Genomic DNA, 15548 nt, shown 5'->3' on the forward strand with positions numbered 1-15548 from the left:
TATGCAGAAAGCTTCTAAGTGCTCGGGCGTGCATCATCAAAAAGCCACATCCCCCCAAGCGGCCTGAAGCCATCCCCATCTGATTAGCTGGGCGTCTTGGGGGCATGCACCATCAAAACACCATGCCCCCAAGCCACCCAGAAGCCAGCTTTTCCAGCTGGTCTGTTCAGACCCTTAATATTCAAAATCTTAGTCTATTTCCTTCCACTCCACAAAAAGAAAACAATATTCAAAAAACTCAAAATGAAGTCTAAATTATACAAGCAGAGATTTATTCCATCTCATTGTGAAAAGGAGTACTGTAGCTTTGGGGAACTTTTAAACTGAATAATTTTTATTGTGCTTTCAAGTCACTTCTCAGACTCCTCTGCTGTAGATTTTAACACTGGTGTCATATCATTTAAGCTGTCCACTATTTTTAATTCTAACAACTGGTTAGTTCACTTAGTGGAGAATACCATATGAGGAATTCGTTAACAGTAGAAAACACTGAAATAGACTCATGGTTGCAGCAAGATTATTGTACTAAAGGTTCATAGATAGTCTAGATACACGGTAAATCAAATTAGATGGCTGATGTTTAACAGTATATTCTTCCATATCAAAATCACTTGCAGCAGTGTTTCTTATACTAGCCTACTGTTCAAACTTCTAATGTTCTGTCACCATTTTGTTAAGGGTTTATTGTGACTCAGCTGAGATGTTCAAACATGGAAACGGGAAGAAAAAAATTGATCCTCATTGGAAATCTGCCATGTTCAGATGTTTGTGCATCATGAAACGGCTATGTTTCTACAGGAATACTGCCTACTAAATGAAATTATTCCTACATAACTTCTAGATACTTTCCTTATATCATTTCAAAATGAAAACAAAGCAAATTGAATAGGTGTTCTGAAGCTTGTTATATATTTATCCAAAGGCATCTACCTCCGTTGTAATCTGACATTAAATGCTCATCTACTGAGAAGTTTTTGGCTTTTATCAGAGATGTGCGTTCTTCCTCCATCGGTGCTGTGCTTGAACCATATCATAGGCATGTCAGTTAAAATGTCCCAAGTGCATTTTAAGCCAGCTTGTTTTCAAATGAGATTCTTTGAACAGTTCTTTTCCTCAAGTATAGAATTGATCCATTTTGTTATTATGAAAGGTGTCAATCAGTTCCAAAAGGGTAGTACTCAGGAAAGTCGTGAATAATTTTCAGAGCTTGATTATATAGTGCAAGATCTGAAAAATGGAACAGAAAAAGAAATTCACTAGTGGAAACAGAAATGCACTACATCCAGGTGACACAATACTAACTACATTCTGCACATCATTTTTTTATTTAAAAAAAAATCAAAATAAGTCTAGTAAGGAGTTGCCTTCAACAATATGGCTAAGTCTATATAGGAACTGCAGTACCAGAAAGCCAACTGACCAAGATTTGCAGATGTACCTGAAACAGTTCTTCCACTATAGTCCAAAGCACACTGCAGAAATAATCCAGCTTGAGGCTGTTTAACTGCCCTGGCTCAGTGCTAGGCAATCCTGGGAATTGTAGTTTATTTTTTGCACCAGAGCCCTCTGCTAGAGAAGGCTAAATGTCTCACAAAACTACAGTTCCCAGAATCTCCTAGCACTGAGCCAGAGCAGTTAAAGTGGCCTCAAACTGGATTATTTCTGCAGCGTGTTTTGAACCTATGAGTTGTTGGGGTTTTTAAAGCCATATACAATAGCCCCTCCCAACTCACGGGGATCCGTTCCACACACCCCGCACAAAAATGGCGACTCGCAAATATTCGAGTCCTGTTGAAAATAATAGTGTGTGTGTCCGAGGTGGGCAGGCAGGACTGTGCGCGGGTACATGCCACCATTTTATCCCTCCCTGCTTGTCCCTCCCATGAAGAGCAAGATCAAGTCTGTGAAAAGGGGAGGACAACTGTAGTGGAATTTGTACATTAGAAGAACCATCTCATCTGTGAAGCTGTTGCTATGATTATATCTTCCTCTGTAACATGTTTCTGCAATTAAGATATTAATGAGAACATGAAGTCATTAATTGAATTCAAAAAATGCATATAGATTTAAAATTCTAATACAATGTGCTCACAGATTTTTTTTACAGCAAAGCAAATATACTTCCAAAATAAGAAATTATACAAAAAATGGCTTTACTGTAAGAGACTTCTAGATCAGGAGAATACCATAAAAGGTTAAAAGCTTATTCAAAAGTATCCAAATCTTGCTCTTACTAGTGACAAAATTAGAGTGAGAATTAGGGAGGAAGAAAATCTATTTGTCTTTTGAAGTGTTTATTTTCCCAAGTCCAGTGGTCTGGTAAAAATAAACTGTTGATATTACTTATTCAAAAGTACAGGAATCATTAAAAAGGTGTATTTTTCACAACGGAAACGAAGTACTTTGCTTACCAAATGCACCTTTATCTTCTCTGAACTGAGTGTATGTCGCACACATGATGTTTACTTGCTTTGTAACTCTCCCTGCTACTTCAATGACTCCAGAAATCTCTTCTTCCAGCTGCCAAAGCAAACCAAGCAGTTAAATATCTCTAAGTATTTGGAGCTTTGCAGTCACCTTCAGCCTCAGAGTTCTCACAGTTGTGTAGTCTATTTCATGCCCAAATACAACAGTTACTGTAAATGAACACAATTAATGTCTCACGTGTAGAAAGACTCCTTGTAACTAAGTTAAAAAGAAATCAAATAATATTTAGAACAATGTGAAGTCGAAGGGTTTCATGGCCGGCATCCATAGTTTTTGTGGGTTTTTCGGACTATGTGGCCATGGTCTCGAAGAGTTTATTCCTGATGTTTATTCACAGATGCTGGCAAAACGTCAGGAATAAACTCTTCTAGAACATGGCCACACAGTCCAAAAAACGCACAAAAAATATTTAGAACAGCTAAAAAGGCTGTTAAAACATAATAATGACACACCTATTAAAAGACCTTCTGCAATGGTTAGTTAACACTCAATGGCCTGGAAAAACAGAAAGGTCTTTGCCTGCTGGCAGAAAGAGTAGAGAGGGGGCCAACCTAGCTTTCCAACGCTTGGGAGGAACAGCTGAGAAGGTTTTCTCTTTTGACTTCACCCAATATGCCTCTTGGATGATTGAAGTGAAAGAAAGCTCTACCCAAAGGATGTTAAATCTCAGGCAGGCTCAAATTATATCACTCCATTCCAGCCCATCCAGTTCCCAGTTTAGCTACACTACATATCCTTTGTTATTATTACTCTGTAAAATGCCATGCAAGCTGATAGTGCTGTTGCAGTTAATATGGGTGGCAGCAAATTCAATTGTATGGCTTGGAGTGAGTAACAGGCAATACATGTGCAAATACACTAGATGACAAAGGATAGTGATATAGTGCACATCAAGACCTTGTTCAGCAACAATAAAATGTTTCTGCTGCAGCCCACAGGTGAATGCATTTGTCAAGGCAGTGACTGCTGCCCAATCTTCGTATTATGATGGTACCACAATCAGTCACTTATTTCTTTGTGTCAGGGCTTAGATCCTGAATCTGTTGTCTCATAAACCAATCAGCTAGACAAATACAGCAAAGTCTGGTCTTATAGTCTACTTCCAAAATTAACATGCAGATGCTTAACACCCTCACCAAAAAAAATCCTTAAGAGCAAGGAATAGATGACCTCCGAAAGGAAACTCAGACTTACAGGTGTATTCAGCTCAACAGTTGCCGTTTTTCCTTCTCCATCAGACAGGAAGAAGAATTTCCCAGATGGATGAATCTACAAAGAAATTAAAAACAGTTCACTTTCAAAATACTCTCACCTCTACAGAGGTTTCGTTTTTGGGGTGTTTTGTTTTTTCGTGAACACGACACAGGCAATCTGTAAAACATAATTGATCTAGAGGTACTTCTCACAGTTTGCCTAATCTAAAAAAATTAATGAATTCATCATCAAGCACCTCAGGAGTCAGAAGTAACATCAAGAATAAGGACCTTCTGCTATCTCTCACACCCAAAGTGGCAGCTTTAGACAGGAAATACAAGTAGAGACCCCTTTGGTACCTTAGAGACTAATAGATTTATTATGGTATGGATTAATAAGATCCATGAGGCATTGCCAATCCTTTCAGGTATGTATGTATGTATACACACACACACACACACACACACAGCTGGATTATTAGCAGTTTAGCTGGTGTAACTAATCCACAGCAATTGCCGGTTAGATGTCCAGAGCTGAAGGAAAGCGTAGCGTGATTCCTCTTCTCCAGTCACTTACTGAAGAGTCTTCCATTGTCGGATGGGGCCTATGGGTCATTCCAGGAGGCTGGGCATGTTCAGAACATCCCTCCCACTTCCCAGTAAAACCCCAGAGGCAGAAGAGGAGGCATGGAAGGCTGTTAGGAAGAACTGCCTGCCTTGATTGCCATGAGTGGCTATGAAAATACAAAGCATCCCCGACAGATGGATGTCCAGCCTCTGCTTAAAGACCTCCAAGGAAGGAGACTCCACTGCACTCCGAGGAAGTGTGTTCCACTGTCAAACAGCCCTGACTCTCAGGAAGTTCCTCCTAATGTTGAGGTGGAATCTCTTCTCCTGGAGCTTACATCCATTGCTCCGGGTCCTAGTCTCTGGAGCAGCAGAAAACAAGCTTCCTCCCTCCTCAATATGACATCCCTTCAAATATTTGAACAGGGCTATCATATCACCTCTTAACCTTCTTTTCTCCAGGCTAAACATTCCCAGCTCCCTAAGTCATTCCTCATAGGGCATGGTTTCCAGACCCTTCACCATTTTTGTCGCCCTCCTTTGGACACGCTCCAGTTTCTCAATGTCCTTTTTGAATTTTGGTGCCGAGAACTGGACTCAATATTCCAGATGGGGCCTGACCAGAGCAGAATATAGTGGCACTGTTACTTCCCTTGATCTAGACACTATATTTCTATTGATGCAGCCTAAAATCGCATTGGCCTTGTTAGCTGCTGCATCGCACTGTTGACTCACGTTCAGCCTGTGCTCCACTTGGACTCCCAGAGCCCTTTCTCTCTCGCCTGCCTTGGCCTTTACCTTCTCCAGCCGCCCGACGAAGCAGACGTTCTTCCCTATGTTCTGCGCCAGCTGACTGGCGGCGACGCGAACCCGGGGCCCGTCCAAGACGTCCGCCATTTCAGAGCCAGAGGGACATTCAGCTCCCTTCCTTCCAGGGTCAAATTGGCGGGAAAGGGGCTAACTTCCGCTCTCCTAGAACGGCACGCGACGGTAACCAGGGCAACCCAGCGCGCGCCCAAGCGCCGAAGGTTCCGACGTAAAAACGCCGCCTCCGCCGTCATGACATCATTTCCGGGTTAAAGAGTGTCGCGCGGCACAACGCCCGCAGTTGGGAGACTGCGCATGCGCCTTGCCGGTGGAGCAACACCGTTGACCAGGATGTGTTGCCTTTTGCCCCGGAAGTGAAGCTGTTCGTTGGTTGTTGTGGAGAAAGGATAGTGGCTGCCGTTGTCCTCAGAGGGAACTCCTATGTAAGAATGGGTTTGGGCGGGGCGGGAAGAGGAAAGGGAGGACGGGGCTTGTGGCTGCGCCAGGGATTGAGAATTAATGCGGGTTGAGACCCCTTTTAACTGCCCTGGCTCAGTGCCAGGGAATCATGGGAGTTGTAGTTTATCGTGGCACCAGAGGTCTCTGACAGAGAAGGCTAAATGTCTCACAGAACTACAGTTCCCAGAAGTCCCTGGCATTGAGCCACAGCAGTTAAAGGGGCTTCGAGATGGGTTGTTTCTGCGGCGTGTTTTGGACCGTGGATGGCTGAATCTGCGGATTCGGCTTCTCATGGCATTCTGGAAGCCTTTCAGTGAAAGGGATGCAGCTGCCATGCTTTGCATCAGGAGGAGGAGAACCCTTTTTATCTGTCAGACAGTTAATCAAACTAAACTGTTAGCTCTGGTCCAAAACACGCTGCAGAAATAACCCAGTTTGAGGCCGCTTTAACTGCTCTGGCTCAGTGCCAAGGAATTCTGGGAAGTGTAATTTTACGAGACATCCAGCCTTCTCTGTCAGAGAGCTCCAGGAGCACAAGAGACTACAGTTCCCAGAATGCCCTAGCACTGAGCCAGGGCAGTTAAAGGGGTCTCAAACTGGGTTATTTCTGCAGCGTGTTTTGAACACCTGTCAATATGAATGCATTCACAATGAAGCTCCTGGGGTCAGGTGAGGAGAGGGATTTTCCATTTGCTGATGGAACTTATTGCTTAAGACGTAATAACCTTTCCTTGTTATTCTTCATACTGAGTGCACTGAGAGAAAGAGGCAGAAGGAAGGCCTGTTCTTATTACCTTAGAACCACACAAGATCTTACTTGAGGGTCGTGAGAGAGAAAAAACAGTAGTTCTGTAGAAAGCATTTCCTTTGTATCTAAAACCTACTTCTAGAGTCCACATAATGACTTCATGTCTGAGGTAAGATTTAAAAGGGAGGCTTTTCACAGGTGAAACAAGGGCACAGGAAAGTGGTTTCCAGCCGCTTTGGAAGGTGGGGCATTTAGAGGATGCATGCCTCAAAAGTGGCTGGAAACCAGACCAAAGCCAGACTCCAAGATGAAGGGGGCATCTAGAGGGGCCTCCATGATTGTGCTTTGCTAATGTATCACTCACACACCCATATATTGATGCCCTGTTCCAGCGGAGGATCACATGTGTGACTGTCTTGCCAATCAAAGGGATAGTCATCCAATGGAGTGGCATCTGGGGGGACATGGGTGGTACATGGAGGTTGCAGGTGGTATGTTTGTGCATGTATGGTGGGGAGGTGACAAAAAATTACCCAGCAGCATGGCTTGACACTATACCGTGCCGTTAGGCTGTGCATATTTGCCCCACTTTGGGAGTGGGCCGTGCAGGCAGCAGATGTTTTTTTCTGATCCTAAATTGCTATTCCTAGTTATCTCTCGTCAGTTTTGTTCCCCTTTCTTCCCTAGGGGCTGCGTAGGTTGCCAGCCTCCCCAGAAGATGTTCCTCTAAGCCCACTTCTGGTTTTGAAAATGTTGCATAGTGTGTGTTTGGGGGGAGAGAAACAGTTTTAAATTAGAACTGTTACTTCTGGAAGTTTCTAAAAGAGAACGGACCAAAACACACTGCAGATGGAAACAGGAGTTTGCTCTGGCACCAGAGCGGGGCACTGCTGCCGCAACAAACTACAGTTCCCACAATTCCATAGCATTGCTCGATGTCTTTAAAGTGGTGGCAAATTGCATTATTTCTGCAGTGCTGATGCGGCCTAAGGGCCTCTTTTCAAAGATTATTTCTATTGCCTTTAGTCAGTTAATCAAAAATCTTGAACCTCGGAAAAATATTATCTACAAGATCAGAAAAAGAATAGACATACATGCAGAACACCCATGTTTTTCTTATCTAGGTATCACACAACTTGTGTGAGGAGAATAAATGTGTGCGCTGTTAATTATAAGATGAGTTTGTTGTAACATTAGCTGGTTGTATTGATGTTTAAGCCAATGCAAGCATCATTGCACCTTGGTAACCCCCTGTAATGAACTTGTAATATGCATTAATCAGTTACATGAGTATATCCGATGTGAAAAGCACAGTTCATTGCAATAACTATCTTTTTAACTAGAACAAGGGCTCCCAACAAGGGGTACAAGATGGAGTTTTAGGGGCTGTGACAAAGAGTGGCACAGCAATTGTGAAGGGACAGATAAAAGCATAAAGGACTGGGAGCCAGTAGAAAACAAGAGGCCAAGAAATTAAGGGCCACAGTGTATAAGCAAGGCACATACAAAGATAGGATTAGTCTTGCCCTGAAAAAGCAGGGCCATATTTTAAATAAATAAAGAGGAGAAACAAGTAACTAGGTCATTCTGTGACAGAGTGGCAGTGTGTAAACGTGGATTGGTAGATAATCTTACAAAACGTAAACATCAGTTTTCAGGTTAAGTGTATCTAATATAAAGTTCATCTATTCATCATAAAAGGTTACTGAAAATAATCTAGTTGATTGTAGATTAATTTTACTTAAATTGCTAGTGTGAATTATGTGATACATAAAAGCTTCTAGCCTAATTAGAAAAAGAATCTTCATGTAACCAAGTGATTAGTTTACTAAAATGTTTTGTTGAGCAAGAAGGTAACGTTATCTTGTGTAAATCTTCCCTGTGCTTCAGTAACCTTTTCCAGATGCTCAAGCATGATAATCAAGCAGCTGTGTTGGCTTTTACAGAAGCATGTACAACTTTTTCAAATTACAGTATTGAACAACTTGCAGATCTCCCTAATGTTCATTGTTGCCTCTTTCCACTTAATAAGTTCAGTGTTTGCTCATATTTATTTTGGTAATTGTCAGAGTTGCACAGCTTAATTTACTTTAATATAACAGGATTTGTTCCCCTGCTTTTCCCTCCCAGACTTACATTTCAAAGAGATGTTAAGCTTCTTCCGAAAAAATCAGGATCCCAAGAAGGTACCGGTGACAGAAAGAGAAGCAGATGGATTCATCCTTCTGGGTAAGTAGTACAAAAATCATATATTTAAATATTATTTTGGGAGATGTTCTACAATGTTATACATTTTTTTAAAAATACATGGATAGGTTTGTCACATCAGACCTGTAGATTATCTCCTTGTCTTAGAGTATACATGCCAGTAAAGTTGTCTATTTAAAGCAAATGTAGTATAACACAGGATTAGGAATTTGTCTTATACTTGGTCAGTCTGTCTGGCCCAGTATTGTTTACTCTTAACCGGCAGAGGTCTCTTCATCACCTGCTATCTGATCCTTTTAACTTGGAAGTTATGCGACCTTTTGTATGCAAAACATATGCTCTGTTACTGAATTAATCCATTCTAATGTTGTTCCACATAGGGGATTATTGAAGTAATGTTCTTGTATGTTTCTGTGGAGTTATTCAGTTTATGGTTTGGCTGAGGCACAGAGACTTTTTTTAATGCAGAGAAGAAGTTGTCACATAGAAGTGAATAGTTTTTTATTTGCTGTGGATGACAACTGAACTAACCATTCAGGAGAATCAAATGCATGGACAGTATGTCTTCCAATTTGTTCATGAATAAACAGCTTTGTTGCTTCCCTCTCCTTGGAGAACAGCAGCCATCTTCTTAAGTAGACATGAATGTAAGATTTGTCACCTATCAAGTTAAAAAGTTCTCGTAATTCTTCCTATGAGGCTTTGTGAGCTATGTCATGCCCCAAATTCTCTGTGGGGTTTCCTCCTTGAGAGTGTGAGAGTGGAATCTATTCTAATCATGTTCCTGGAGGAATTAGGTAGTAGTGTTTTTGCTATGTGTTGTTTTTTAATTGGAGTTGCTTAGTGCCAAAGCGTGTGTGCTAAAGTATATGTACTCACATGCTTCCCACTTGGCACACACTGTAGCCAGTAGTCCTGGATAGGAAAATTTTCAGAGCTATGAATTTGTCATGAAAGGAAAAAAGCCATACTGTTTCTCATAATGTTGAAGCACAACACAATAAATGTTAACTTTTTCAATAATTATCCATGTCTAACATTAATATCTGCTGTTTTGATAGTTACGCTTGGAAACTGTAGATCTATGCTAATGTGTTGAGTATCATTTATTTTTCTAATTTATTGGAAGTTTAACTACTTTCTCTCATTTTATTTTCCAAAAGAGTGATGAATGTAATATAAAATTGTATATTAACATGCAGAATTAGGACTAGGCTGTATGAGAATTAAACAGCTGATATAGATCATGTTTATGTGGTATTTCTCCACATCTTGATTGTAGTACCTTATGTAAATTGTCACTAAAGAGAGAAACAGACTGCCCCAGAGGGACGGCTTCAAGCCGCCCTTGACAGAACTGGATTGGGGCCATGGCAACCACACGCCACAGCCCCAATCTGGCCAGAATCTGGCCCAAATAGGAGTGGTAGAAAGCCACTCCTATTTGGGGCGGATTGAAGCTGCCCTATAGTTGCTTCAGCTGGCTTCCATCCGGCTTAGGGACACGTGGCATCTAAACGCCATGCTTCTTAAGTTACCCTGAAGCCACTGGGCATGTAATCGTGACTTCTGGGCAACTTGGGGGTGTGGTACATGTAAGCGCTTGAAGCCGGCTGAAGCTGATGGTCTGTTCTGGCCCAAAGTTCTCCTGGGCATGCAGAGAGGTGTATGTATATGTCTGGATACTTATGCCTGAAACACACTACAGAAATAATCTAGTTTTAGACTGCTTTAACTGCCCTGGCCCAGTGCTAGGGAACTGTGGAAGCTATTGTTCTGTGAGACATTTAGGCTTCTCTGTCAGAGAGCCCTGGTGTCACAATAAACTGCAATTCCCAGGATTACCTAGTACTAAGCAAGGGCAGTTAAAGTGGTCTCAAACTTGATTATTTCTGCCGTGTGTTTTGGACCTATGTCATTTTTATTTAGCAGCTAGTATAATTAGGATGGTTATTTTGGTTTTTGTGTTGGATACCCCAGAGAAATATGGCTTGATATGAGAGTTCCTAAAGTTATTGGAAAAATCCATTCGACAAGCTCTGATAGATACTATAGCTTTGGTCTGGTACTTACTAGGATTCTCTCTTAACTAGAATTTAAAGTTTATCAGCAAACTCTAGCAAGTAAAGAATCTAGTTTTTGATATATTTATATTATGCTGTCTTTATAGTGGAATATAAACATGTATATAAAGTTCCCAGACTAAATCCAGACTTGAGATTTATCAAGGTTGCTGTTATCATATGCAGAGGTAAAATACTGCGGTATATAAATAAACTGATGTTGAATACATTTCATTCAAAATTTTAGTAAATAATATGACACACGTTGGATTAAAGTGCTGTGTAGAGACAATGGTGACTTTTCAAGAATGAAGCAATAGAAATTATGGACACACTGGGATTTTTTGCCATTCTTACTGCCTTTTCAGTGGAGCAGGTTGCCACACTTTCTCTTTGCTGGGAAAAAAAAACATGTGGTACAACAGGTTCTTCTCAGCATACATTTCCTGAGAAGTATTCTTTTATTTAGGAATACTTACTTAATGACTTGGTCTATGTAGGTCAATTTGACACTTTTTTATATATATTGTCCCTTAGTGTAACGGCTACATTATGAAGTGAAGGGCTGTTTAGATTTCCTGTTGTTACTTGTTCTGTGAATAATAGGGTTTAAGGTTCCATGTGTCCGATTACTATAGTATGACTTCAGTGGGCAAGGAAGATGATGGAGACAGAAAAACAACCCTCTCCAGTGTCACTGATTTCTAGTCGCATAGGGAGATAATTGCCATTCTTTCATTCAATGTAGAGTCAAAGTAATCTCCTGGGTGCTGGTTTTACACAAAAACAAAGTGCAGTTCATGCTTTTGTATCATTAGATGGCATCTTTCTTTGTGCTCATGTGCTTCTCAACTAATTAATTAGTATGCTACCCACTTGTACTGTATATCCGAAGTTCATATAAAAAGCAAATGAAATGACATTTTTAGATACTTAACAAGTGTGAAATAATGGAAAACAAAAAGCCCAAGAGTTTATTAGTGTCTCTTTCCAAAACAAGAGTGATAAAGAGTCTTGTGGAAGTTGCATAACACAAATGAGTGAATTTACATATGTTAAAAAAGAAAATAACAGTGCAACCATACTAATAACTCTTTATTTTATGTATTAATACTGTTGAAGAGTGTCTATGTTGGCTGTCTCCAAGAGTAGTCTTGTTTTGGCTGAATAAAGACAAATACGTGGATTCTAGAGAAAATCAAGCTTTACCTCTCCCTAGAAGCCAAGATGAATAAACTGAGGCTGCCATACTTTGGCCATTTCATGAGAAGACATGACTCACTAGAAAAAGCAATAATGTTTAGCAAAGTAGAGTGCAGTCAGAAAAGAAGAAAACCACATTCCAGATGGATAGACTCAGGGGCTGTGCAGACCACCCCTAAGCTGCGCCAGATTGGGGCCATAGCAACTGCACGCCACAGCCCCAATCAGGCCTTTTCAGGACACAAGAAGGAGCCGCAAAAAGTGGCTCCTTTTTGTTCCCTGGAAAAGGCACGATAGCCACGACTTTAAGGTGCTCCTTTGGTGCCTCGTGTGAATGCAGTGCCAGAGGAATGCAATGATGCAATGCGGCATGTGGAGCCATGCGCAGCATTGCACTGCCCTAGGGGTGGGATCAGGGCGTACATCATGTGGACGCCACACTCCCACTCTGCCCCCAGGCCGGCCTTTATGGCTGGTGTACACAGTCCCTCAATCAAAGAAGCCAAAGCTCTGACTCTTCAAGAGCTGCGCAGGGCAGTTGGTGATAGGGTAACCTGGAGGTCTCTTGATTCATGGGGTCTCCGTAAATTGAAGTTGACTTGTTCTGTATTCTTAGTCTTCAGTGTGACATAGAAAACCACCTATGAACATAAAGGTACTTATACAAACCATTTCTGATATGCCATGGACAAATCTCCTGTCTAAAGAAAAACAGTTTAAAAACAACTCTCATGGGTCATGTCCAAGCCCTTGGTCATGCCTAATGTAGTTCATTGGATCACAGCCAATGTGTCTGGCAAGAAGAATGGCATTATTGCCCGGTATGATTAAATTCAAAACAAGTAATGATAAAGGGAGATGAAAATAGATAGGTATTGTGTACATAAAAAAAAAACAGTAACAGAAAAAGAGGAATAATTAAAATTGGTTTGTTAATGTTTGTTCCCACCAACCAACAACTCACAAAATCTTTGGTTCTCTCACTCCCTATTCCTCATCTCCAGGTATTTCTGGTATGTACCAATTTGAGATTAAGATCTGTTACAATGGCAGAATATTATTTTCTTATAATGTAAAGCTAGGTGATCTAGGAATGAAGTGTGAGTGTTTGCATGCATTCCGTTGTTCCAGATTGAGTGTGCTCAAATGGAACACTGAATAAGTGCTTTCCTAGTGAAGAGGGAAGCAGTTAGAACACTGATCTCACTTGTTATGTTGGAGAGAGAGGGGAGGAGTGGGAAAAAGAATAAATGGAAATCCCAGTATGATAATTTTTGATAATAAATAAATAAATAAAAAATTTATTTTTATACCGCCCTTCCGAAGATCAGGGCGGTTAACAACATAATAAAACACAACATGTACATTAAACATCAATAGTTAAAAACAAATACACAAACCAGAATAAAACCCCCGTTAGCCAGTCCTCTTTGCCACAGAAGAGGAAGGGAGGCCCACTGGACTTTAGTCGGGGAATGCACACTGAAATAGAAAGGTTTTGAGATCCTTTCTAAATTGGGCCAGGGAGGTGGCCGAGCGGAGCTCTATGGGCAGCGTGTTCCAAAGGGCCGGGGCGGCGATGGAAAATGTCTTCCTCACAGTGGAGGTCAACCTAGCCCCTGGCACCCTAAGTAATTGCTGCCCAGATGTTCTGAGGGTGCGGGGCAGAATGTACGGGGAGAGGCGGTCCTTCAGGTATCCTGGGCCCAAGCCATTAAGGGCTTTATAGGTCATCACCAACACCTTATATTGTGCCCGGAAGCGAATAGGCAGCCAGTGCAGGTCTTTAAGCACCGGTGTAATATGGCTGGCCCTGGAAGTTCTAGTGACCAGCCTGGCTGCCATATTCTGTACCATTTGTAGCTTCCGGGTTTGGTATAAGGGTTGCCCCATGTAGAGTGCATTGCAGAAATCCAATCTCGAGGTTACCAGAGCGTGTACTACCGTTTCAAGGTCCCTCTGATAACAAGAGGACTTTCAACATACTGATATTTAACATTGTGAAATATTTTCTCTCCCCACTCTATCCTCACTAGTAGTCTAAGCATGCTCTGGATATCTTTATCATTCTCACAAATTCTGATTCGCAACTCACTTTTAGCATTCTGTGTTTCCTTTTCTTTTATGAACTTGCTTGAACAAAGTCACCAATATCATGTGAGTCATAAGATGTGCCCAGGCATTGAAAGAATGTTTTCATTGCAGAATTGTCATTGAAATGCCAGAAACAAGTTACTTGCAACTATAGAACATGAATCTGGGCCCAAACAAAGCAAGGAGCTCTCATAGAAGTCATAAGGATAGGGTGGGACCTCAAACATCATCTGTTCTAATCCTTTGATGAAGTAAGTCCCTGATAAGTGACATCCACTCTGTATTTCCCTCAAGGAGGAGTCCAGCAGCTTCCAAGGGAGTCTGTCCCATTTTTTAATGGACCATTTTGCCAGGAAATTGTTTCTGTGCTTAGTTTTTCATAATATTAGTCTTCTAATATGTTCCTATTAATCAAACTCTTACAGACTTTTCTAATTTGGTGCCTTCTAGATATTTTGAATAGTTGACAGTGCTGGATAATGGGAATGGTTGTCCACTATATCTGGCAGTAGGTAGGAGAAGGCTAATGTGAAGCAACAGAAAACTAATTTGCTCCATCCATTTTTCTCATGTACTCCTTATTTGACATAATTTCTCTTGTGTCGGTGTTGATCCACACAAATGCCACAGCTCTACCAGTTCAAATATACAGAAAAAAATGCTTGTAATTAATTAAGTGTGCTAGTTACATTTTATGAGTAATTTCAGTGAAGACTTATCGTGGAGTAATAAATAGAAGTATTTAAATAAGCAGAGTTACACCTAGTTAAATGCTTTTGGACACTAGAGAGTTTTGCATGCTACATTAAAGAGGGTGGGAAAGCTAAATCTTAAACTGCCAACCTGAATGGCATGTGTTTACTTGAAAATAAAATTGCATTTGTCTGTTTACTACATCTGGCAAATTAATTCCTGTTCCTGTGTGCATAGGCATGCCTTTGCATGCAGAAAGGAAATTCAAGGCCAATACTAAAAATAAATCAGCCAAACATACCAATTTATGGTATGAAAAATTGAAAGTAATCAGAGGTTTCCTACCATCGAAAATAAAATCTTTTTACATAACAAAAAATTTATTTGCAAATTAGCACATGCTTAACAGATAATCTATGTTGGCTATCAGTGGTTTCTTATTTCATATAGAATAGAATAAACTTTATTCTATGCAGGAATACACAATCAAAACACTCCTGGCAGATGACCATCCAGCCTCTGTGTAAAAACCTCTAAAGAAGGAGATTCACACTCTGAGGCAATGTATTCCACTGTCAAGAAGTTCTTCCTAAGGTTGAGGTAGAATCTCTTTTCCTGTAGTTTGAACCTATTGCTGTGGGCCCTATTTTCTGGAGCTCAAGTGACTCATTGTTTCAGAACACAATTTTTAAAAACTGAAGGTTACATGTTAATACCCAGTGCTGAACTGTTTTCTCAGGTAAGTGCAAGGAGCAATCCACTACATGTGGGATAATCCCTTGTGCCAACCTGACTGAGGCAGGAACCAGAATTCTAAACGGATGCAGCCATTGTCTCCTTACACATTCTCCCCTCAGTTTTTAATTTTCTGCCTTGCTCAAGCATTCTTTTACTTTCTTTCCACTTCTATCTTTCACTATAATCAAAATTAATGGAGTTTGTTTAGTTAAGTATAGAGAGATCTTGTATCACCTTTGAGACTAAGGAAAAGAAAGAAGTTGGCAGCGTGAGCTTTTGTAGACTTAA

General features: G+C 40.8%; 2 protein-coding genes across 2 annotated transcripts in view; one reads left to right on the plus strand and one right to left on the minus strand.

The window, feature by feature from the left end:
- Window positions 1-251: 251 nt before the first annotated feature.
- Window positions 252-5298, minus strand: RPA3 (replication protein A3). The gene is made up of 4 exons (XM_042471044.1): window positions 5046-5298; window positions 3682-3756; window positions 2412-2520; window positions 252-1227 (listed from the first exon to the last, which is right to left on the minus strand). The coding sequence occupies exons 1-4, from the start codon at window positions 5142-5144 to the stop codon at window positions 1154-1156; spliced, it is 357 nt and encodes a 118-aa protein (XP_042326978.1). The 5' UTR covers window positions 5145-5298; the 3' UTR covers window positions 252-1153.
- A 108-nt stretch (window positions 5299-5406) lies between these two features.
- The window catches only part of UMAD1 (UBAP1-MVB12-associated (UMA) domain containing 1), a 33562-nt gene continuing 23420 nt past the window's right edge, over window positions 5407-15548 (plus strand). Inside the window, exons 1-2 of the mRNA XM_042471041.1 lie at window positions 5407-5497; window positions 8392-8490. Of these exons, the coding sequence (XP_042326975.1) occupies window positions 8409-8490 (82 nt within the window). The 5' untranslated portion in view covers window positions 5407-5497; window positions 8392-8408. The remainder of the gene's footprint in view (window positions 5498-8391; window positions 8491-15548) is intronic.

This window comes from Sceloporus undulatus, chromosome 6 (assembly GCF_019175285.1).
Source record: "Sceloporus undulatus isolate JIND9_A2432 ecotype Alabama chromosome 6, SceUnd_v1.1, whole genome shotgun sequence".
Classification (NCBI taxonomy): Eukaryota; Metazoa; Chordata; class Lepidosauria; order Squamata; family Phrynosomatidae; genus Sceloporus; species Sceloporus undulatus.

Coding starts and splice junctions, on each gene's coding strand:
- RPA3 (XM_042471044.1), bottom strand. CDS start 5,144: ATGGCGGACGTCTTGGACGGGCCCCGGGTTCGCGTCGCCGCCAGTCAG. Junction 3,757..5,045: donor TCGTCGGGCGGCTGGAGAAG/GTAAAGGCCAAG, acceptor ATTTCTTTGTAG/ATTCATCCATCTGGGAAATT. Junction 2,521..3,681: donor CTGTTGAGCTGAATACACCT/GTAAGTCTGAGT, acceptor TTGCTTTGGCAG/CTGGAAGAAGAGATTTCTGG.